Genomic DNA, 23993 nt, shown 5'->3' on the forward strand with positions numbered 1-23993 from the left:
ATTATTGTACAATACAATAATGATCATACCTCTGGCAACAGAGACAGCAGTGCATAGCCTATTTACTAATGTTGTGGTAAAAAAAACCCATGTATTTTACAAAAATACTTCAATCACCCGCCTCAAAACATCCTTGTATTTTGTCTGAAATTCATAAAGTTTGAAGAACGTCAAGTTTTCTGTGCGTTGTTCTGATATAAGGAAGGGACTGCAGCTTAATTAACTATTTCTTAGACCGCAGATCAGAAAACAGAGTCATGACCACAGTTATGCACCTCAAGAGGTATGAACCAAATGATCTTTATTAAAAACCTGTGTAGGACGAACACAGCAGGTACACAATCTGCCAGACCTTTTTGATTGATCCGGCGGACTCATTAGTTTTGAGTATGTGTCCTGAACCATGAATGTTTTTTATAACACAAAGTCATACATAATGGGGAAAAAAAAGAGATGAGAGGCAACAAGTTCTGTGAAATTCATTTTTGGAAAAATTAAAAGTGCAAAATGGCAAAACAGAACAACATGCTGCTTTTGGAAACTGTTGGAAGTTTGAGCATTTTTAAAGAAAACACTCATCCACATAGTTTACCAAATTCCCTTTAAATAAACACTTGCCTTCAATTAAAGTCTTAAACCTGATCATGCACTAATCAGCACTGCTTTCGAAGAATCAGCAGCTCAAAGCAGGTCAATAAATCATTTGATAGATAACATTAACTCAGTGTCTCATTAGAAGTGTGAGATCACACTGCTTGCAAAGCTTTCCCTGGTGAAACATTAGGGAAGAGATGTGTCTTCCTCACCCTATTCCAGGTCATGGACCACAGACAAACTCCCTCATGTATGCACATTTTAATTTATAAAGGCCTTTCTTTATCCTTTGCTGTTGTTTCCATGACAACACCATCCCCAGCAGCAGAGGAAGACATTTTTCCAACACTGTCTTCTACTGTACTGAATTCTGAATTCATATTGAGCACGGTAACTGGTCTGAGATTAAACTGAGATGGTAAGACATATTTCATTAAGGGTGTATTTAAGAATAATGTCCCCTTCCTCGAGGAAAAACAAGTCACTACAGTGATCAGGGGATATTTTCCAATATCCAAAGCTGACAGAGGAGAATTAGTTCAGAAAATCAGAAGCCATGAGATTACCATAGGAACCCACAGCATAACATGGGCTAGATTCTAGTCTATAGTCATTTATCCACTCATACTGCAAATCTTCAGCCTTCAGTTCAATGCAGATTTCCAGTGTAGTAATGGCTGCAGCATATCAAGCAACATTCATTCAAAAATTCTGATTTAGGCAATGACATAAGTAGAAAAACACATTAATCAAGCAAACCTAGGGATGTCACTGGTACACAGTGATGCTTTAAATTAATTACACTCCTTTGTCCTTTTAGGTTATAATTAAGACAAAGCAAAATAATTGTAATTGAGGTTGAAAAGGTAGCACAGGTACCAGTTTATTTACAGATGTTCCAGGGGAAAAAACAAAATAGAACAGTTTTCTATGCTACCAAACAAATGTAATCAGAATCTTAATGGTGCCTTCTAAATGCTGCATGTAACCCTTAATCTACGATGAACCCGATTGTATAAAAACAAATCTCATTTGAAGTCCAGAGTTACCTTGACCTTTTCTGCCCTGGAGAATGAGGAATGCATTGTACACGTCTGCGGACCAAAATGGCTGCTGGTGGAAACAGGGTGGAGGACAACACTTTGCTAACAGATGAGAAGTGGATGGTGATAATCCTGGTCTGTTTGATGACTTGAGATAAATTAACAGACTGAGTCTTTTTTTGCACTCTTTCTCCCTTTGGCTCAAACCTGAGCATCGCTAAAACGTTACGAGAGCTTGACGGCAATCTTCTGCTCCTTTTTCATCATCCTCTGAACATCTTTCTCCATCTTCTTCCTTTGCTGTTCCATGGAGCGCTTTTCTCTCTCAGCCATCTTCTGTTGTCTGTGAAATGAAGGCAGAAAAAGTGCATGATTAGAGGCCATAATACTAGAGAGAGAGAGAGCACATGATGGAAGCAAGGTCAGCTGGCAGAGGGGGAAATCTTGTTCCCTCTGCTGCTGGTGCAGTAAAAATTGCACACTGTCACCTGCTGGCCATGTTGTGAACCTACACTTCTCAAACAAAAGTACCATTGTGAGCAGATAATGCTCAGTTCTATTGTATCTGATAACATTCTGACTATTAAGCTTCTATCTGTTCAGAGTCATGTTTCTAAAAAATGTTTTCCTTTATTATAGTTAATGCTGCAACCAGGAAACCTACTGGATGATTTCTTTATATAGCTTTTTGCCTACAAGCGCAGATAAAGTTCTTGGTGTCACTGTGCATTCACATGCTCCTCGGAAAGTCCCATTACTCGAGGTGTGAGGTTGACTTCCATGTGTTCAAGAAAAAAAAAACATGGACCCTGCAAACATAATGTGTTGTATTTATGTGTTTAGAGCTTTTAAAGAACACCTTGACATGTATTTGCAGAATAACAAAGAGCAAAGAAGCAGGATCAGGAGTGATAGACATATAAATAATTTAAACATTACTCAGAAAACATCGGTATTGGCTAAAATGTTTGGTGGTTGGTGCTTGTGAGTGATGGACGTGCAGTGAGCAAGTGACAAAAGTTCACATTTAAAGCTACTGTTTAGAGCTGATTATGTTTATTGGTTTAGGTAATGATCCTTATCCTGTGTGGTCGATTTTTGACATATTACCTGAGCACCTCCTCTGCTTCCCAGGCAGCATCGGACTCTTCCTCCCAGGCATTTGTATTCTCCTGCCAATTGTCCATTTCTCCAAGCTCAGCCTGTAAAGTGTTCAAAGTTATCCCTGAAGATGTGACTGGAAGAACAACATTTCTGTTGCAAGAGTTATACATTCCTGAATAAGAACTTAATGTAAACCAAGTGTTTCACATTGTGTATGACCGCTTTACTGCACAATTACTTTGGAAGTCTCCTCCCCCTTATAGAGATATACTCTATGCAAGACCTGTTCCGTCCACACTGTTGAATTTCTACGAGTTAACTTTCCGTAACCTAGTTTCTCTAATAGTCTGAATGTTTTTCACTTGCAGACCAAATGAGACCAATGAAACCACCAGAGTTTCATGTTGACTGATACAATGAACACAAGATCAGATGTCATTTAGACTGACAGCATGGGTGTGTACAAACATTTAGATGTTGCTTCCTGTAGCTTTAAAAAAAACTGTGTACTGGCCTAACAAGTTACCCAACATGCTTTACTTTGCCTTTCCATTCCCGTTCCTTTTCCTTCATGTATTTTACATTCAAACCTATTACATCTTAGCAGCCTACAGAGTGTATATAACCTGTCTAAACTTCATAACTTCTCCTTCATTCTGTTCTTTTACATGCATTATGATGAGAAATCAATGTATTATATTTATGGACCTGTATCCAAACAGCTGCATTACTCTTGTACTACTCTAGACCACAAACTCTTTTCAGTGATCAAATGGTAAATGGACTGTATTTACTTTGCGATGTATATAGTGCTTTACTACACTATTACATGCTGAGATTTTTCTATTGCTCATCCTTCACTCTATTACTCAACCAAAATGTCAGTACAGTTGTCAGGGGCAACTAGGGGTGCACTGATCTTCTTGTTAGTTTCTACCTGCTGGATCACAGCCAACCCAAAATGACAAAAGGTCCTGGGTGTGTGGGAACAGGTGCTTCAGGCGTTGTAAATAGTAACTCACAGAGGGTGGACTATAGGTCATCATATCCTGAGAGGCTGCCAGTCTGCTGGAGAATCCTGCTGAGCCATCAGGCACCAGGTAGTTCAGAGGCTCCCGTTTCTTCAGGAGGATCTGCAGCGTGAAACCGTAGACAGGAGAGATCTGATCAGACATTGACTAAGATATTTTGTGATGCACTGGAATATCATGACATGCACAGATGCAGTCATTTTATTTTCAAAACTGGCAAAATGCAAGGTAATTACAACAACATTTGTTAGTAACTATGCTGATGAAATATTCTGTGCATGATGCCAAGCTTTTGTGTATTATAACATCTAAATATATCACAGTGAAAACCCATATGATTATATAATCGGCCCTGGTGGATTATGAGCGGTACATTATGGTTGGGCGATTGGATGAATATATCGTCTGCAATTGGCGATTGAGCTATTTGTCATTTTATTTTGCTAATATAATGCTCTGCCTCCGATAACTGATTCAACTGTTTAATGAACCTAAGAACTGGCAGTTGTTATTAAATCATATATATCTATAAGTTAATTCAGATCATCCCGACTCCGCTCACCCACTTTTCTCTCTCTTTAGCGCTGACACACACAGACTTACAGCATATGACGTCTCTGACCTTCTTTAGTTCAAACGTTGATTTGTTTGTAACCACCACAACATTATCAACACTGATCACCACATAATGATCAATACTTTTCTGAAATGAGTAAAATCTTTCTTCATAGCTGCGTGCATTCATTTACACAGGTGTGCAACCCTGTGCTCTGAGGCGAACATATCATCACTCAGCGGTTGATGGGCTGACAGTGGTCGAAAAAATTCAAGCATATCACCCAACCCTAGTGTACATTACTTTTCTCGCAAAGAAAGAAAACAAGACCTCAAATCATGAGATGAGCTGCACATCTCACTGTCTTTACACACACCTTCTGTGTTTTCCTGATGGTAGGAGCCATGTCTTTGAAGTAGTCGGGCTCTTCGTCAGCATCGTCGAGCGGAGGGGAAACGCTTCCATTGCCACCTTCAATCTTAATACTAGTAGGAGCGTCTTCATCCCAAGAGCTCCACTCTTCAATCTCTGGCTGTGTAGACCGGAAAATAAAATCCAATTTAAAGTTCTATTGTTCTTTGGAATTCAGGAGCAGGAGGTTGTGAGCGTAAGTAAACATATGTACATTGAACCTGAGGCTCTGAAATGCTCAAAGCTGGTGCTGTTGATTGATGCTTCACTGACCTGTTTTGGTCCTGATGATGAAAAATCCACTGTTGTTGGGAGAGTTATTTGATCACCACTGAGCTTGCGCCCCCTTCCACTCCTACAGAGTAAAACAATAAATTAAAAAAGTCAAAAGGAAATAACTCAACATTGTACAAAGAAACAACTGACAGAACATTGTAATTGTTTAGAGAACACTGGGCGGATGATATATGGAAACTGCATATTTCTGCAATGAGAAAAACTGAAATGGAACAGAGAACAATGTTGTATATAATCAGTTTGAAAGACAAAGATCTCTTTGTGTCCAGTGGAGATCAGGTACTTTACATGATTTCATTTCGTTTTCTACTGTCTCTTCTGTACCTGTGGCTTTTCTGTTTTGAAAGATAAAAAAAAGATTGATTTTGTAAATATGGATGAGATGCAAAGATTGAGGCGGCTGTTTGCTTATGAAATTGATAAATGATCCAGTTATCTGGGCAAAAAAAAGCTCCTCATCGAGTCAATGTATAGATGTGCAGTAGTTCTTTAAGTGTGAAATCATTTGGAATTTGCACTGAACTCCTGAATCTCCTGACATTCTCCAGAGCTGCTGTAGGTGAGAACGTAAATGTCTAATTGAAAGGCTCCGGAGTTTCTCTGGAGCTTCTTTTGACAGCCCCAGAGGCCAGAGGGTGAGCTGATGACACGTGTGAGATGCAAAAGTTGTAAAAAAAACTGCACTGAGGAATCAATACATCATGTCCTGCCTCTGCACCACCCCTCACCTGAACACTCTGGAGATATCTGTGCTGTTGTGAATGCATGTGAGGGGCAAATCTCCTGTTAAGTTCAGTAGCACGTGTTTGGACAGGAGTTCATTTCCGAAAACGGATGTGTTGTGTCTCCAATGATGGACAGTATAATTAAATTGGAAAGACTTCATTAGAAGTAACAGCATGTATCGGGAGTAGTGGACATGGCATTTATGAAGCTTTCAGTTGTGCTTACCTGCATATTAACCTCTTAAAGAAAGCCAGTAAACTGGCTAGACATGTGCAGATCTTGAAGAGACGGAACTGAGTGATGGCCATGATGAAACTGAACTGGAAGGAGAGATCAGAGATTAATCTCACACAACATTACAAGGATTAACACGTATGTATTGTTTTGCTCCAGAGAACCAGGATGTGTAGTAAAGAAAGTCTCCGGTGGAACAATATTGATGCAACGAATAAGTCAGAACAGATGATCAGGAGTGAATCCTGAAGAGAAGTGTCGATCATCATGTGACACCTGATCCTATTATTCATCTGGAGATCCGTGGCATTAGCATCTTATTAAATTGTTGCCCAGCTTGTGTGCAAACAGATGTCATGATCACAAACTACAATTCATGCAACTGTACACGCAGCACAAACACGATCTGAGGCTAACGCGGAATATAAAGCGATCACTACTATTCTTTAAGCTAAATGGAGGCAGCTGAATGATTTCTTCAGATTGAACTTCTGCACCTCGTTGCTACTCTATAATCAGACAGCGTGACTCACCGTGCAAGATGTCAATAGACCGCCGCTGCTTTCTTCTCGTGTGATAGAGGAGACACGTTCATTTATTTGCTAACCGTTGCTCGCTAGCTTAGCCCCATGGGAAACATGGTATTTCTGAAGCCTGTGATTGTCTTCGTAGGACGACACATTGGCCGTGACAGATAATATCACTGTCCCGTCAAAACCACGCATGCAACGGGCTGCACGACCGCGTCCGCGTTCATGACAGAACTCGTGAAATGCTGTCGTTGCCTATCTCCGTCCCGCAGCTGCCATCTTTGAGCTGGGAGCAGCAGGAACACGGAAGTGATTGCGTGCACCTGATTCTTCTTCTCTCGTTTGATTGGTGCTTGGCAAACCTGCTGCATTCAAGTTCGGTAGGAAATCGGAGTGAAAACACCACACAGCTTTTGTTTTTTCTCCTGTATTCATTTCTCATTGTAAATAACAAATCAATAAAATAAAACATAGATCGTAAATAAATTTAACATATTTATCATTTATATATATTTCAATGTTTGATTGTGATTTAAATATTCGTTATGAAGTAAATTTATAGTTATTCGCTTTGATCTGCTTTCTCCTCCTTGCGTCTTTGGGCATTGTTAAAGTCCTTTAGAAATATGTAATAATAATGATAATAATAATTTATATAGATATGAGCGGATTTTTCTCAATAGGTGTCATTGTCCCTGCCAAACAGGAAGTGTTGCTGCCGTCATCTTTCTATCCATAATGACCTCTGTTGATAGACATATAAATTCTGACATGATAAAACCAAACCCTTAATGCGTAATGCGTAATCGTGAATAAATAAAATACACAATGACTAATTAACGCTTTACGATTTATTACACCGTCATTCATTTGAAACAATTACTTTACATCCAGTCGTGCTTGTGACGCGAACGCACCATGTCATCACCACAAGGTACCCAATGAAAACACGACTTGGACGGAAGTGGCACATTTGAAAACTGCCAGTTGAAGTCGAGCCTCTCTCGGTTCTGCTCAGTGAAAGGAAGTTAATGACAGCGGAATCACGGTGAGGCTTTTTCTATTGGAAACACGATATTGTAATGTGATTGCCGATACACTTATATACACATGTTTGAATTCACCGGATCCTTGCGGGGCCCACTGCGGAACCCACTCTCGTTAACAACAGAGCTACATGTTGGCTAACTAGCTAACTGAGCTAAGTCACTTTGTAAACACTTGGGCAAAGGAAGAACGCTGCGCAGTTATTGATCTTATTATATGAAGTTAAAGCTTTTTACATCAGTATTGTTCAAGTAGTAGCAAATATCTCGAGGAGCTAATATGTCGAACAAGCGATCCATGAAGCTGCATTTAAAGTGAACGGTACAATGAATGTACAGTGATGTTGTTGACCTATAAACAATGTTCTCCACGTCTCTTTTGATGGTGCAACGATCTCTTACAGCGTTTCCTTATTGGGTGGTAACTTGCAGGAGCTTAAAGTCCAGTGTAGGACTGATCCACATGTTACACGATGTAAAGATCCATTCAACTCTCATTGATTTGAACGGTGTTTATGTCATTTGCGATCATTGTCTCCACAAGTGTGGATACAGGTCTTTCATACATGGTCTACTCACTCACCTTTCTCTTTCAGATGGAGGAAGAGGAGCTGACGTATGACAGAAAGCAGCCGCTTGCCATGCTTTATGAAAAGCTGAACAAAATTAAAAAGTACCTGCATGAAGGTAATAATATTCCACACAGTCCTTACACTGTAACATCCTCATCAGTATCCACTCTTCGTGTCTGCACTCCGTTGAGACCTGACTCTTTGCTCTCGCCACAGATGACACGGACAATATCAATCAGGTCATCGGCTCCAACTCCCCTGAATCATGTCTCTCATATTTGATGGACCTGGAGAAGAAAGGGGACCTTCACTCGAATGAAAACCATCTCACTCGACTCGTTGACTTTTATACCAGAGTATTTTCCAATATGCCGCTGGGGAAACACTGTCAGAATGAGAGCTATGCCAGGATGTTGGTCAGATTTGCAGAGCTAAAAGCGTAAGTAACAAAATCTTCTTTCCACCTTTATTTATGGTTAAAAAAGATTTTATCACGGCGGTAATGACTTGAAAAATGTCGATTAATTTTTTAATTTTATAGTCTCTTTGAGCCACACATTTACATAAAAACGTGAGTAGGATGGGCATTTAATCTGCTTTTTTGTCTTTTTATTAGGATTCAAGATGTCAGTGATGCAGAAGCCAACTTCAATGTAGCAAGATCTCAAAGTCAGAACTTTGCATTTGTTCACATTGCTCATGCAAACTTTGAGCATTCTCAAGGTAGAAAGATCATCTTTTGGTCATTCTTGTGCAAGTAACTATATTTTCATGACATCTGGGTCATTACAGTGTCTGCTGATTCATTTCACCAGGCAACACAAAGAGAGGCATTTACATACTGCAGAATGCTATTGAAGTGGGTGCCAAACCAAAGGAACTGCTGGAGGCTCTCTTGCAAAGTTTGCAGACCGGCAAAACACAAGTGTTGTGTTCAGAGGAGAAGGAAAATGTACCACGTGAGTATTTAGTCCAGTTTTTTTTTTCATGACATATGATTTGATTATTTTCCTGGTGTGTAGCAATTCAGAGGTTCAGTTTGCACAAATGTACTATGACATAATGTATTGACTTCCAACTTTTTGTTGGGCTTTTCCAATATGATTTTCATATTTTGCTGTGTTAGTATTGCCTAACAGTAATGTTTACAATTCTGTCAAAAAAGGCTCAGAATTCCAAAAAGTGAGCAGAATATCAGACGGGACAGGTGACTTGCAGCTCTCCAGTATTTTTGGTTCAGGGTAAGACTAAAACGCCAGCTTTCTGTGTTTAGTTAGGTTTCTGCTTTTATTTGGGAAATGTGACATCTTATGTTGTTATCTGCATTTCAGACCTGAGTTTCTTGGAGGATCATCAGATGAACAACTACCAGGCTGGAGATCTGGGTATCAACACAAGAGAGCGGTTGGCATAGTAAGAGTAGCATCTCTTTCTGCTTGTATTATACAAACTGTACTGTGCATTGGTTTCCAAAGAAACGATAAGCAAATAGTTCTTGAAAAGTGTAATTTATGTTCTAATCTTTTGTGTGCAGCCAGGGAGAGTTCCTGTGGTACCATTCTCTATCCCAGAAAATGATGACTGTGATGATGACTATATATGTGGGAAACCCTCAAAGAGAAGTGATGCATCAATCCCCACTAGTTTGTCCAGGTACATTTGATAATATTTTCAAACGGGTTTAGTTTGGTGATGTCTGGAACCGTTTCAACAGATTAAAATATACTACTGTTTTGATTTAGACAACTTAACATTACTTACGCTATCACCCCTAAGTTACTAGCTTGTGAGGGCTGCTGAGGTTACCCAAATGTTACTTTAGAAACCTGTAATGGAGAAAATAAACAATTTTTTATGTTTTAAATCATTTAATTAGTTGAATTAAACACTTATATTTTAATATATTATATTCTAATTCAAGTGTACTTTGTCCTAGGCAAACATCTGGTTCTAAGATGAGCTCAGTGTTTGGGCTGTCATCATCAAAGAGAAATGCTGTTGATGGAGATATTGTCAATCATCAAGTGAGTATAAACATGCTGCAGTAGTTATGCATGCGATGTCAGAATCAGCTCTTGGCACTTTATATATTATCAGTGCTCTAATTAGCAGAAGTGGCAAATGTAAGCTGGAGAAAGAAGTGTAATGTCTGTTATTGCTGTTCTTAGCCACCAGCTGTCAGTCCAGAACATTGCCCATGGGAGGCTGTGGACTCTACCACCTCACTCCTTCACCCACACGACACACAGGACACCTCGAGAATGGAAGGTACTAAATATCCCTGCTGATTGTAGTAGTCAATGAAACCTTTAAAGCTGTGCATATAGTATTTTAGCTGTTTTCTATGTGTTGCTTTTCTCTGACAGATGTAACTTACAGTTTTGACCAAGTCGTGAAAACAAATAACCCTGAGTCGTGTTGGACATATCTGATGAATCTCGAGAAAAGGGGGAACCCACACACAGACATCAGCCTCCTCAACAAACTCAAGGACTGTTATTCTAAAGTCTTCTCCAGGCTGCCGATCAGACAATACAGCAAAAACGCCTGCTACGCCAGAATACTGGTCAGATATGCAGAACTAAAGGGGTAGGTGGTTCAACACTGTTACTCTGCATTAGAGATATTGTTTGGCATTTACAGTGGACATTTCATTCTGTGAGTTTTCACGACATTACCTGATTGGGATATATACAGCGTGTGCATGCAGGGAATGCATTGCCCCTCTGAAGCTTTTCATTGCAAGTGTGGTTAGGATTGGGCAATACCTATGGAATACACGTACTGTAGTGTATACACACCATAATCTCCATAAGACAGGATCAAAGTGTGGGTGTGGCTGAGGGGATAGATCAGCTGATTAAACCAGTGCATTAAAAAAACATACATTTATTATTCAGTCATATTTATTAACCCTGTATGGAAGGTTATTTCTATCATTGTTGTACAGCGTGGCTCAGGTTAAACCAATACATTGAGAGAATGAAGGCCAGAGAAATTCCTTTATTTTCTAGTTTGACATTCATAGCCGAAATCCCATATTTTCCACAATTGAAGGGTTTGCCATCCAGAACAATGAACACAACCAGTTTGTCAGTTATCTTATTTGCTTCGGAGCTCTTTGTTGGATTTATTGGATAGTTTGAAAGTAGTTTCCAAGGTTTGCTGCTGCAGTTTAACCCTCTGCCTCGGTGAACTCCTCGTGCTCTTACAAGTGATTGTTCAACTAGATTATGAGATTGCTAGTGTTGTATAAATTGCGACTCTAGTGCTCCCCCTCAAAAGTGAAGCATACGCTACACATCGCATGTTATACTTGTGGAATGGTCCAGTGAGAAATGTTATCAAATTGCTGATATTTTAGCTTGCTTTGATTGTGTAATGCTACACCACTTCTTTGACGCTCTAGAAACAGAACTTACAAGTGGCAGTAAAGCACAACTTCTGTTTTGGAACAGTGAAGAAGTGATTATGGGATTATGGGGGTGAAACTAATACTTCAAAGTGCTGTTCCTAGCATTTTAAGCAGTATCAGATAAAATTAAGTATATCGATGCATGTGCCAGTCTTCTGTAATGACATTTCTTTTTCTGTAGGATTGAAGACCCAGATGAAGCACAGGACCACTTCATAGTTGCGAGATCCAACTGCAAAGGCTTTGCCTTTGTCCATATAGCACATGCCCAGTTTGAAGTCTCTCAAGGTATGATGAATTATTACAAATGTAATTTTTCCACAAGTCTGATGCATGGGATAGAAAATGCACACACTTAAAATAAATGGAATACATGTAGAGTTACTGTTTTCTGTAGTGATTATAACAACACTAAAACTGATGGTAGGTTGCTGAAGGTTTGCTAGTGTCACAGTACAACAGTACACGTGTGCACACTTGGCTTGGTTAGTGAAGTGAGCTCTTGTAAAGACATCCTACCTGCAAAGAAGTTAAAATGCCATTTTCTTCTCCTCCCTTTATTTAAGGTAATGTGATCAAAGCATCCTCAATTCTGCATAAAGCCCAGGCGTTGAATGCCAGACCCGCTGAGCTCCTGCAGGCGGCCATACGTAAACTTAAAGCTGGGGAGAAACAGCTGGTGTCCACCAAGGAGGAGGACCAACTCACAGGTAGAGACTCTTTGTAAAGGACAAAGTGCTGCGATGGATAGGGTTTCCAATTGAAGTGTTTCAAATTTCTCCTGTTTTATTTTTGAGATTTGCAAACAGTTGTTCCAGTAAGCATTTCTACTCATGGCGGAAACCAGGAGCTTCATCTTCCTGCTCGGGTCCCTGTGAACCGCTCAGTTGAATGGGCTAAACCTGCCAGCAAAGAGCCCTTATCAGAGTGGAAGCTGCCAACTCTCATCAACCGGCATGTTTCTCCAGAGGTCTGATAACCTTCTTTATCTTCTGCTGCTGCCTGTGCAATGAATTTTCACCAAACATTGAAGTTATTTCAATAAAAATGAATCAACAGTTGTTTTAGAATCTTAATTATTTTCACAATTTCTTACCCCAATCTTACTCTCGCACTAATCAAATCATTCCAAATTGTTTCATTGTTAGGATAAACGTACAACCCCACCTGACCCGAGACCTGTTCCTCGAGTGCTGGAGTCGTTTCCCACTCCATCCCTCCAGCTTCCAACTCGACTGAACCCACAGACAGTCTGCCAGACACCTAACAGCTACAGAAACCCCCCTGCTAGCAGGTAAGACTTTAACTTGGATGCCTTGTTGGCCAAGAGGATCATCAGTAACACTTCATTTGTTTTAAACGTCTGAGACATATTTCTCTGTACTTGTCACACTGACTCCGTGGTTCTTCCCCTCAGCTTTATCACTCCTGTGGTAAAGAGAGGTCCTGAGGTGTTCTCCTCTGCAGCAGCAGCACACAGAGCTGGACCTGTTCAGCAGCCATGCACACCTCTAAACCAGACAACCTGTTTCCAAACTCCACAGGTACGACATGTCCCTGCTCTAACTGGCACCTGTTATATCTGTTATTAAATGTGTTTAAACATCACGTTTCACCACCAACACACGTTTTGCACTTCACAGGAAAGTCATTTTGTGTGACAGCTTCACAGCCTTCATTAACATTCATTCATGTCACATGATCAGAGGAGGTCTGGACACATGTTTTGGCAAATGCAGCGTAAAAAAATGGTAATGTCATATTTAAATCTAATATGTCTAATATCTCATTTTAGGCTTCCTTTCCTGCACTGTCAAATGAAACCATTACCATAAAGGACAAACAGTTCTTCATCCTCAAGATGATTGGACGTGGTGGATCAAGCAAGGTGAAACAATATCAGTGAATTGATGTCAGGAAAGAAAATAGTTTCATGACTGGATTTTGCAATATTTTATTTCCATTGATGTTTTACAATATATAATTTGTCAGATTTTTTTAAAATTCTTTTTATTTCTTGTTTTTCCAGGTGTACCAGGTCCTCGATCACAAGAAGCAGCTGTTTGCTGTAAAATATGTCGACCTCGAGGAGGCTGATGCTCAGACTATAGAGAGTTATAAGAATGAGATTCAACATCTGAACCACTTGCAGCAGTACAGTGATCAAATTATAAAGCTCTATGACTAGTGAGTACATGTCCAATTCAAAAAATTTAAATAATCAATGCACTGTGCAGGAATCACTGTGATAACGTAAACTATAGGACAGCATCAACCAATTATCTTCATGATCATCCTCCATTACATTGTTGATGCTGTCTATATCCAAAAATATCAAACATATTCAGAGTCAAAGACGAGCATCAAATATTCGTAATTGAGAAGCTGAAAATGTCTAATAATTAATCAACAAACAAAATAATTGGTGATTAACTTTCATTTGAATAATCAAATTGTGTTGTTGCAGCTCTATTTGACTGTTTTTGTAAAGTTGTGGTGTTGATTTAACCTGATTTAAAGGTTCAGTGAGTAGAATTTAGTGACATCTAGAGGGGAAGTTGCATGTTGCAGCTGAATACTCCTCACCTCACCCTCTCCTTCCATACATGAAACAAAACCTGTGGTGAACTTCAGTTGTCATGAAAACTCAAAAGGTTTTAGTTTGTCCAGTTTGGACGACACTAAAAAACATGGCCGCCTCCACAGACAGGACCCCCCCTACATGTAAATATAAAGTTCTTAGATAAAAAGAGCCCATTCCATGATAAAGAAAACAACAATTCATACAATTTAGATGAAACACACCAGTGAAAACTGTTTTATATTCAATTTCTGCCAAAAATCCCTTTCACCTAATTCTTACACGCTGGACCTTTTAAAAGGTGATGTTAGTTCTTCGGACTCACATTTATAATCTCTGCCTTGGATCTCCTAATGAACTGTATGTGTGTGTTTGCAGTGAAATGAGCAACAGCTACATCTACATGCTGATGGAGTGTGGAAACTTGGATCTGAACACGTGGTTGCGAAACCGCAAGACTGTGAATCCCCTGGAGAGGAAGTTTTATTGGAAGAATATGCTGGAGGCCGTCCATACTATCCATAAACATGGTTTGTATTTCCAGTAAAGCTTCTAGAGAAGTGACACAGAAATGATCTTGATTCTTAACTGTTCCAAATATCTGGATCTTCTTCGCAGGAATAGTCCACAGTGACTTGAAACCAGCCAACTTTGTCATAGTGAATGCTTCACTGAAGCTGATTGACTTTGGCATCGCAAACAGGATCCAGCCTGATGTAACGAGCATCATGAAGGATTCACAAGTAAGGCTTTTGTTAATGACACGTTACACAGGGAATCAAATTTAAAGTTGAAATACTGCTCATTTGGTGTCATCCAAGTGTCCGTAAGCCCGACATTCAAATTCAACTCACAACAGAGTCATTAACACTGTGTTTTAGCCTAAATGTCCTCTGATATCCTCCTCTGGAGCCGTGTTCACGATCGCGCCTGCACACACCAGTTGAATTGCTGCATAGTTGCAGTTACTGCTGAGTATTGCCGATGTCGTCACGTGCACCTTGGGCGAAAGCATAGATGCGCGAGCTTGTGCGGTGTGTGAACGTGAAAATGGCTCTCTTTTTTTTTTTTTAAGGCTAAAAACATGGTGTAAATGACGCAGTTGAGGTGGTGGTCCTCTTGTGTGGCCCAGTACGCATTTGTGTTCACACAGTGAAAATAATGTGACCACGTGTGTCCAACATCACCTCGATGTGGTTTAAGCGATCAGATCTCCAGACGTGTTCAGACCTGTATTAATAGCTCACCATTTGGGATTTTGTCACTCTTGACCGATGTTGATACCAGGTCTGAACGCGGTCTCGCGTGTTACCATACAACCCGGTGATCAGACTCTACCTGTATAACACGTTTGTTTGTCAAATACAGGTAGGCACCTTGAACTATATGCCTCCTGAAGCCATTAAAGACACGTCATCCCAGTCAGGAAAAGCACGCTCAAAGGTATTTTTTACTCACTTTTGCCAATTCAACAATCTTTGAAAGAACCTATGCATTTAAAGCACTGTGTTTCTGTGCCACAGATCAGCCCCAAAGGTGACGTGTGGTCCCTCGGATGCATCCTGTACTGTATGACTTATGGGAAGACTCCATTCCAAAGCATCACCAATCAGATTACCAAGCTGCACGCCATCATTGATCCTTCCCATAAGATCGAGTTCCCTGACATCTCAGAGAAGGATTTGCTGGATGTGCTGAAGGTGAGAGACCATAACTAAACTGTAATAGTCGGATGTGAAAATGTGTCTTTAGCAACCAGCACCTAAAGATATCCTGTATATATTGTTCTAAAATGTATGGAACTTGGGGAATATAATGGAGACTGTCTCTGCCTGTAGTTAGCAAGATAACCCAGCGTTCTCAGGGTTATTTTTTACCAGAATAACTTGCGCTGCTCTTCCAGAGACGGAGTCTCACCTATTTTTTTGTGTGCAGTTCATAGCAAAATCGCAACACTTAATGTTTGAAAGTAAGATAACTCTGGTTTCTGTTGACTGAATCCATTCATTAGTTTTAACAAGGTTTTAATTGATATTGCAGGACAGGAAGATGCACATGTTAATGCTGTAGAGTCCTGGCATTTAGGTGTGTGCATAGACCTACATTCATTTGAAGAAATACAGTAGTTCAGAAAGTTTAAAATAGCTCAGCTACACACTTCCCAACATGAAAGAGAACCTGTGGTGAACTTCAGTTATCATGAAAACTCAAAAGGTTTTAGTTTGTCCAATTTGGACGACAGTAAAAAACATGGCGGGCCTCCACAGAGAGGACCCCCCGTCCATGTAAATATAAAGGGACCATTCTATGGTAAAGAAAACATCAATTCTTACACACTGGATGTTTAATAAATCCACAGAATAGTGTCAGATCTTAGTGTTGCTGATGAGACATCAATAAACTGTATTTGTTTTCTGCTTGTTTCAGAGGTGCTTGGTACGAAATCCGAGAGAACGAATCTCAATTGCAGAGCTGTTGGAGCATCCATACCTGCAGCTGAAGCCACAAGCATCATCCGAATCAGGTAAACTCCCACTTATAAACAAAAGCACAGTCTTTATACTTGCTGTTTACTATGACTGTGACACTGACCTGTATTTCCTGTCCTGTTCCAGAAGGTCCCTGTAACAGTGATCTGAAGAAGATCCTTACAGACCTTGCAGCCCTCCAGTCTCCAAACAGCATCATACGAGCTGCAAACGTGAGCATGACTCAGAACTTCTAATTATTTTATACGTGTGACTGTTTGACTTCTTTAATGATAACTGAGCTTTCTGCTTTTCACAGAATTTGGCCAAGATGTGCAGCAGTGGCAGAAGGTTGGATGTTGCAGAGTGTGCAAAGTCAACAACCTAATCATCCTGGAAAATAAGATGTGGATATTAACATAGACACTTGAATTATTTTTTGTTTACCCCGAACTACTGTATATACTTTATTCTTTTGTAGGATTAGACTAATCCATATTTGTATGTTTCCAAAATATATAGCTTCATTTTTATTTTTTCCATTTTTATGTATGTTCCCTGACAATAAATGTCAGCATGCAGCAGACAGTAGATAAACATATTGTAACCTTCAGAGTTGTTGGTTTATTTGTCTCAGCTGATGTAAGGGGTGGGTACTGACAACATGTCATGCAATCAGAAAATGTGGGACAGACCTGGATATGTTCAATTGATCAAAAATATACCCTGAATCGAATTGCCTGTGTGATGTATTATGTATTCTTATTGGCCAGAGGTAGTGCAGCACCAAGTTTGGTGCAATTTGGACATGCGATATGCAGTGTGCCTTCAGTCAGCAGACAGAGTTGAACATTTTAATTAATTAAATTTATAAGGCATGTTTAAAACGGCCAGCATTGACTGGTGTGCTGTTTTAAAAAAAGAAAAAATACATTAAAAGAAATATAAGCATAAAATAGAAATGCTGAAAAGTCCATTTTTAAAAAATCCTAAGAAAATGTTGAATTTCATGTTGCAGCTGAACATCTCACCCTCCTCTTCCAAACATGAAAAAGAACCTGTGGCAGCCTTTAATTGTCATAAAAACTCAAAAGGTGTTTAGTTTGTCCAGTCTGGACTAATGTAAAAAACATGGCGGCCTCAGTAGAGAGGACCCCCTCCATGTAAATATAAAGGGACTTTTCTGGTGTAAAGAAAACTACAATTCATACAATTTGAAATAAACTAGTTAAAACATCATGAGGATTATTCTACATTCAATTTCTGCCAATAGTTCCCTTTCACCTAAATCTTACACACTGGACCTTTAACCTTGAAAGTCTATAGAAGGGTGGGGGGGGCTTAATTGTAAATGGTAAAGTGTACCAAAGCTTTGGGGTGGCCACAGTGATTGCATGGTCGCACTTGTCCCTAAACTAATTGATTACTTTCAGTGAGGGAGTGAGATGAGGAGTATTCAGCTGCAACATGAAACTTCCCCTCTATCACTACATTCTACACACTGAACCTTAATCCAATTTTAAGGTGAAGGCACAATTTAGGGTGAGGCTAAGTTTAAGGTAGGGTAAGAGTTAGGGATGTATACACTTAAGATCGGAGCAAGTCTCCAGGAAATCAATGTAAGTCAATCAAGTGTCCCTTGAGGTCATGGAGACGTGTTTCGTCTTGTACAGATATCTGTATGAAAACCATTTTCATTCTAGAACCTCAAGTATTTCTGATGAAGGGTTAGAATTAGTTCTGTGTGTGTGTGTGTGTGTGTGTGTGTCAACAGTTCACTCAGTCCCCATGTAAATACATGAACACAACCACCACGCGGGACGCGCGCGCACAGCTGTATGTGCGCGCGCAGTCCCGTGTAGCAGAACGCCTCGCCTCGCGCACCGCCCTCCTTTTCCACCAATCGCAGCCTTTATATGCTCGAGGAGGATGGTATGGTGACAACTAAACAGGAGGTCTCACTCTGAAGCTGTTCCCTTGTACCACGAGGGGCACGTTGCCACAATCAGCTGTTAAAACATAGTCATTGGGCTCCATCTATTTATTACATTTCTACATGTTAAACAAATATTCTGACTGAATATATTCTTCTGAAGTTATATTATTATTTAATGCAAATGTCTTGCTTATAAACCTGGATGCATACGGAAGTATTACTAGCCAGCACGAAGTGGGAAATAACCCGGAAGTCGCTTGGTACCGGAATATATTACATTTCAGTCGGAGTGGTGTTCACACTCTTCTAGACGATCTCAGCACTTTAATGCATGTGCCCTTCCTGCTCATCAATACCAACAATCATGGCGGCCGCCGCACGGTTCTTGCTCCGAGGCGCTAACTCGAAACTTCCCCTCCTCGGTGCCGGCAGCGGGGCTCACAGCTCCGCCGGGGCCTCGCTGCTCAAAGCGTCGCCGAGCTGCAGCTCCCGCACAAGGACACAGAGGAGACACGTAGCGCACTTCACCTACCAGCCGGACCCCGTCCCCACAGACCATGGTGAGGAGCTAGCTGCTAGCCGGCTAACTTTGGCTAACATTAACGTGAGCGAGTTGTGTCTCACTGGAAGTGTCGGTAGTTTAACAATAATGAAGACTAATGACTCAAGAGCATCATGGACATTTAGTGGTTAGGTCTAATGACTGAGTTGCATGTGCGGTGACTGTATATTTAGTGGTCGAACCGGAATAGACAAGGTTGCTAACGTCACTCACAGATAAACAAGGTTTGTTTATTGAAATGTGTGTTCAGCAGCTGGAACACGTGACCCGTTCATACCTTGATAGAAAAGCATGACTGCAGCAAAGACCCCTTCACATAGACTACTCTCACGAGAGAGTGGTGTGGTCCAGATTCTGTGGCTGGTTCAGATCACTTCCATTCACTGCTGGCTTCTGGGAAAGTGAATACACATGGAGGCAAGTTTTCCTCGCTTGTCAGCTTCCTGGGAAAGTTGATTCTGTGTTTTTCACAGGTACCTGATAACTAATGTCAAATGAAGTAAGTTTGTGAGGCAGGCCCGAATAAGTTAACTGTTAATTCTGCACTATATTCGAATTGGATGTTACCATGCACACATTACAAAGATAATCCAGACCAGAGATTATGATTATTATTACTTCCTTTGCTGTAACAATTGCAACCAGTGTCTGATCCATTGATTTAAGTTACATTCATTGTCAACCGTCTGGAATGTGGTTTCTTACCTGCAACAACTGGTACGGTCACTTCTGATCATGCTCAGCCAAATCTGTTGTATGATAACAAGTCCATCAAAATGTTTTTTCCTCCTATTTATTTTTTTCATTTTGAAACTTTTAGGACCAACACAGAAGATGAACTTGTTCCAGTCCATCACAAGTGCCTTGGACAACACACTCGCCAGCGATCCCACAGCAGGTAGGATCCTATGAGATTGATTGTTATGCATGTTGTTTCACAGTCATGCATAATTTGGACCTACAGTTGAACATTTTAAATTCTCTACTGCTCTTATTTGCACGTCTGGCTAGCTTGTTCTGTATAGCATTGGTAACCGGATCCTGGATAATGTAGGACTGAAAGCTGGAGCTGTCCACTTTGCCAGAGTTACACAATGACAAGAATTTATCTGAGACAAAGGTGAAATCATTAGAGTCGGTGGTCATAACCAGTGGCACACATAACTTTATCAGTGTGGCTGCAATCACGACCCTCCTGACAGGTTTCCTCACTCTTATCCTTTCTTTCAAACATGATCTATGGTGATGTAGGCTTACTGTAGCGCTTAGCTGTTTGCATCTATAAATCCTCAGGTGCCTTTGGTCTAACGTCTCTAACGCTTTCTCTAAAAGCTTATCAAGATGACAACAGAGCAACTAAATGTCTAAATATATGATACCATGTGATCAACTGACTTGGCACAGTTCTCGAGGCTGTGTATGTTTCACAGAATATACACAAGGCAATCCCCGACTACCACCACCTGGATTCGGCCTGACATTTCTTTTAAGGGTTTGAGATGCTACATGAATTACTTTTATGTGGTTCACTTCTTGGAAATTTTGTTTCAAAAAATGAAAGTGGGAATACAAAATGCTATTGTATTATGGAACACGCTGCCTGCCCCGCCTGACAACTCTGTAGTAACAGGAAACATAAGTTAATCGGTTTGTTCACTTTGCCACGTGTCACGAGAGCCAATCAGAGACTTCTGATTTTTTTTTAATATAAATATTTTTCTATATTCTGTTGTGTGTTGAAGAACATGCACCTTTATCACAGACTGTGTTTTGTGTTTATCTACAGTCATCTTTGGGGAAGATGTTGCCTTCGGTGGAGTATTCCGATGCACAGTGGGTCTGAGGGACAAATATGGTAAGATGTTTTTTTCCACCTTTTAACCCCTATAACCCACTCCACCACCAAGTCACCATTACTGAGTTGCTATTGGAGTCATTAACCTGTTCTCTGGTCTGCTTTACCTGACTTTTCCCGCTAGATGGCAGCATAGGACTGTGCACAGTCTCACCACCTCCTCTAACAAGACCATACAGGTCTCCAGACTAACGTTTTACATTGGTTTCATTTAGGTGCACCCAAACATTTTCGCTGCACCTTTAATGCTGCAAAAATGCACCCTTTTAACCTTTCTTGACAGTTCCCATGTACATTGGTAATTTCTCACTAAAGCTGGGTTAGATTCAATTTGATTTGTTTGAAAATCGATTGCATTAAGGATATTCAGAATCAAAAATACTTTATTAATCTCCGTAGGGAAATTCAAATATTTCATTGTACAATACCAATTTTGCCTGGATATGAAAGAAATTCTCAGAATTAAAGCTGTAAACTGAACAAGGAAACCTCTCACTTGCTGATTATTAAAATGTTTTAAGGTAGGCCTGTCAAAATAACATATTTTGTTGTATGATATTTTGTCCCAGAATTTATTGCAACCAATTATATTATTATCATCATTGTGAAACCGCTGGTGCAATGATATTATAGCTTAGTCAGTGCAAGTACACGCTTTCAAAGAGCAATGAACTTCATTCAAAAGACTGTTCAGTCGGAATTTTTTTCAGAATTAGAATTTAAATATTAAAATACCCAAATACATAAAACATAAACCACAGGCAACCATACAAAGCATAGTGTGTCTGTGTGTGTATGTGTTGAGCAAATCATACAAACACAAAGTAAACTTTCAGTACTGTTTAGGTCTTAATAACTTGTGGTGTGTGTGTGTGTGTGTAAACTCCGCAGAGGAGATAAGGAAGTGTCTAGAGGACTATTTGATCGAGTCAAGTCTCGATCAAATATAGAAACACACCAGCTAAATGTTTGGCCCATCGGTGTGACCAAGGAATTTGTTAAGTCGCACTTCACAGATATTTGGTTGCATGTGCGACCAAAATGGACGCACTCTGGAGCTCTGCCATATCACTGTTCATTGTTCATCTGGAGGATCATAAGGATCTGTTTGTACTCGTTTGTCCACTGTAGCAGTGAAGCCTTACAAAGTCGATCCATTAAGTTGATGTTTTGTGGCAGTGCTCATTGCTCTAAGTTCATTTTGAACACATTTTTTTCAATATTGTGTAGTTTACTTTCAAAATCCTACAGGTGGATCATCTTTCTCAATAGATTTTCTCATTATTATAGTTCATATCACTTTGTCGGAAGGTCTATGGTGCATTCCAGGCCCAGTTTGTTAGTTACCATTATATATTATATATACTCGTTTAGCTATTTGTGCCTTTAAAGGGTAAATCTGTCTTTCTCACATAAGACATGTAACTCATCGTCTAACTAAAGAAAAAGTGCAGAAGTTACTAAGAAAATGAACAATGGATCTGTTTCATGATTCAAGTGTCCAGGATGGTTGTGACAGGGCAGCATGCACCAAATCAGTTTAAAACTGAAGCAGCTAAATAGAATGTTTTTATTAACACGCCTCTGTCAAATGTTGTCCATGTAATCTGAGATGTAACCTCTACTGTGGGTTGCTTTTAAGTATGAACCCATTGAGAGGAATGCACTAGCTGTTTACTTAACTATCAAACTATACATATGTCCTGTATTATTTAATGATGATTTACCCTTTGAAATAAGCATACAGCTGCAGTTTTGGTAGCAGAACATATCTTTTGGGTACAAGATCTACTAATGACTAAAATCAGGGAGTTTTCTACATGAACCAGGCTGAGAGCATGTCCTAGATTGGTGTTGAGTCGAATGACAGTCAGTGGTTATAGCTAATAACTCCTAGATGCATGGAAACATATTGGATTTATGGAAATATATATATATACACACACACAAATCTGATCAAATATAATTTTTCAGTAAGTCTGGGAACAACCACTCTGCAAACACCACTATTTCTTCAGCTAAATGTTAATGTGACACAAAACATAATTTTGAAGCCATAAAACAACAGTACTTGAATTATGTTTATTTTTATAGATATACATTTGTCTTGTTTTGGCTTATTTTCTGTGTTTTTGATGGCGAGGAGTCTCAAATCCATCCTACAGTAGCTGGCCTTGCCTTTTGTTTTCATTGACGTCAGACGTGTTGACCTTTTTGTAGAGGGATCATTATTTTCCATCTCATCCTTGCGTACAGTGACAGATGCTAAGCTGTTTTTATCCCCCTCATCATTGAAAGGGGCCCTGCACTCCTCTTGCCACCCGCAGCCATTGTACAGAACAGAGGTTAATGCAGGTTGCACAATACATAAGTGGCTTTTATATTACAAAGCAGATGCATTCGTCACAGGTTACTGGCTACTTCGGAGCGTTTCCCTGAAAAAACGCAGCACTCGTTGACTCTGATGTGAGCGACTCTCCCTCTCACTAATGTGTTGAGCCATTTTTGCACTGAAAGCAGAGTTGGTGTCACATGCCAACTATAAAGGTTACCCAAACATGTGAACAACTGAGGGACGAACATCAACTCAACAGTAAATTTCACAGTTGCACATTGTTTTATGTAACATCCATTGATTGTGCTATCTTTCATGAGTTGAATTAGCGCTTGTTGGTATTTAGCCTCACTTTCACATGAAGCCGCATGTGCGAGGCTGGCTCAGTCTGAGCAGCATGGCACAAAATTTTGATTACTTAATTGTTCATTCCTCGGAGGGTGTGCGGTGCTGTGGTCACTCAATGAACTTTGTGAGTACAGAGCAGGGCAAACAAGGGCATGGTTTTCACTGCTGAGAAGCAACAGAAACCCAAACAGCATAAGACCGGATTAGCAAATACACGAAGATGAAAGCAAAAATAACACACTCAGTCCAATTTTAGACACCCACTCTTGTGGTTCTTTGCTGTATTATAGGGTGGAGAATGGAAAATAGTTCTTAGTGTTTGTGTTTTGACTTCATGGGGGTTGTGTGT

The 23993-nt window shown here is 40.0% G+C and overlaps 3 protein-coding genes across 4 annotated transcripts in view; 2 read left to right on the forward strand and 1 right to left on the reverse strand.

The window, feature by feature from the left end:
* Nucleotides 1-267: 267 nt before the first annotated feature.
* ebag9 (estrogen receptor binding site associated antigen 9) lies at nt 268-6844 on the reverse strand. Its single transcript, XM_020091437.2, has 7 exons — nt 6530-6844; nt 5988-6082; nt 5013-5094; nt 4705-4860; nt 3764-3874; nt 2748-2839; nt 268-1980 (listed from the first exon to the last, which is right to left on the reverse strand). Exons 2-7 carry the CDS (start codon nt 6068-6070, stop codon nt 1863-1865), a joined length of 642 nt encoding a protein of 213 aa, XP_019946996.1. The 5' UTR covers nt 6071-6082; nt 6530-6844; the 3' UTR covers nt 268-1862.
* A 601-nt stretch (nt 6845-7445) lies between these two features.
* On the forward strand, nt 7446-17221 carry ttk (ttk protein kinase). Of its 2 annotated transcripts, none has more exons than XM_020091449.2 (25): nt 7446-7574; nt 8169-8259; nt 8361-8583; nt 8761-8867; nt 8960-9103; nt 9310-9385; nt 9476-9557; nt 9679-9797; nt 10081-10168; nt 10313-10412; nt 10511-10733; nt 11741-11847; nt 12126-12269; nt 12357-12529; nt 12708-12853; nt 12977-13103; nt 13355-13447; nt 13589-13746; nt 14519-14670; nt 14759-14883; nt 15509-15583; nt 15664-15840; nt 16568-16664; nt 16756-16841; nt 16928-17221. In XM_020091449.2, the coding sequence occupies exons 2-25, from the start codon at nt 8169-8171 to the stop codon at nt 16994-16996; spliced, it is 2982 nt and encodes a 993-aa protein (XP_019947008.2). In that variant the 5' UTR covers nt 7446-7574; the 3' UTR covers nt 16997-17221. The 2 variants fall into 2 exon arrangements, with proteins under 2 accessions (XP_019947008.2, XP_019947009.2); XM_020091450.2 differs by having other exon boundaries at nt 16759-16841.
* A 1608-nt stretch (nt 17222-18829) lies between these two features.
* bckdhb (branched chain keto acid dehydrogenase E1 subunit beta) overlaps nt 18830-23993 on the forward strand; it is a 55469-nt gene continuing 50305 nt past the window's right edge. The window contains exons 1-3 of the mRNA XM_069537468.1: nt 18830-19104; nt 19927-20004; nt 20893-20961. Of these exons, the coding sequence (XP_069393569.1) occupies nt 18876-19104; nt 19927-20004; nt 20893-20961 (376 nt within the window). The 5' untranslated portion in view covers nt 18830-18875. The remainder of the gene's footprint in view (nt 19105-19926; nt 20005-20892; nt 20962-23993) is intronic.

The sequence above is a fragment of the Paralichthys olivaceus genome, chromosome 13, assembly GCF_024713975.1.
Source record: "Paralichthys olivaceus isolate ysfri-2021 chromosome 13, ASM2471397v2, whole genome shotgun sequence".
Taxonomy (NCBI): Eukaryota; Metazoa; Chordata; class Actinopteri; order Pleuronectiformes; family Paralichthyidae; genus Paralichthys; species Paralichthys olivaceus.

Excerpts from the sequence above, each read along its gene's own strand:
- ebag9 (XM_020091437.2), bottom strand. The coding sequence starts at position 6,070 with ATGGCCATCACTCAGTTCCGTCTCTTCAAGATCTGCACATGTCTAGCC. Across the intron at positions 4,861-5,012 it reads CATCATCAGGACCAAAACAG|CCAGAGATTGAAGAGTGGAG; the intron begins GTCAGTGAAGCA and ends CGGTCTACACAG. Across the intron at positions 2,840-3,763 it reads TGACCTATAGTCCACCCTCT|GCTGAGCTTGGAGAAATGGA; the intron begins GTGAGTTACTAT and ends AACACTTTACAG.
- ttk (XM_020091449.2), top strand. The coding sequence starts at position 8,169 with ATGGAGGAAGAGGAGCTGACGTATGACAGAAAGCAGCCGCTTGCCATG. Across the intron at positions 13,747-14,518 it reads ATTATAAAGCTCTATGACTA|TGAAATGAGCAACAGCTACA; the intron begins GTGAGTACATGT and ends GTGTGTTTGCAG. Across the intron at positions 14,671-14,758 it reads CCATACTATCCATAAACATG|GAATAGTCCACAGTGACTTG; the intron begins GTTTGTATTTCC and ends TCTTCTTCGCAG.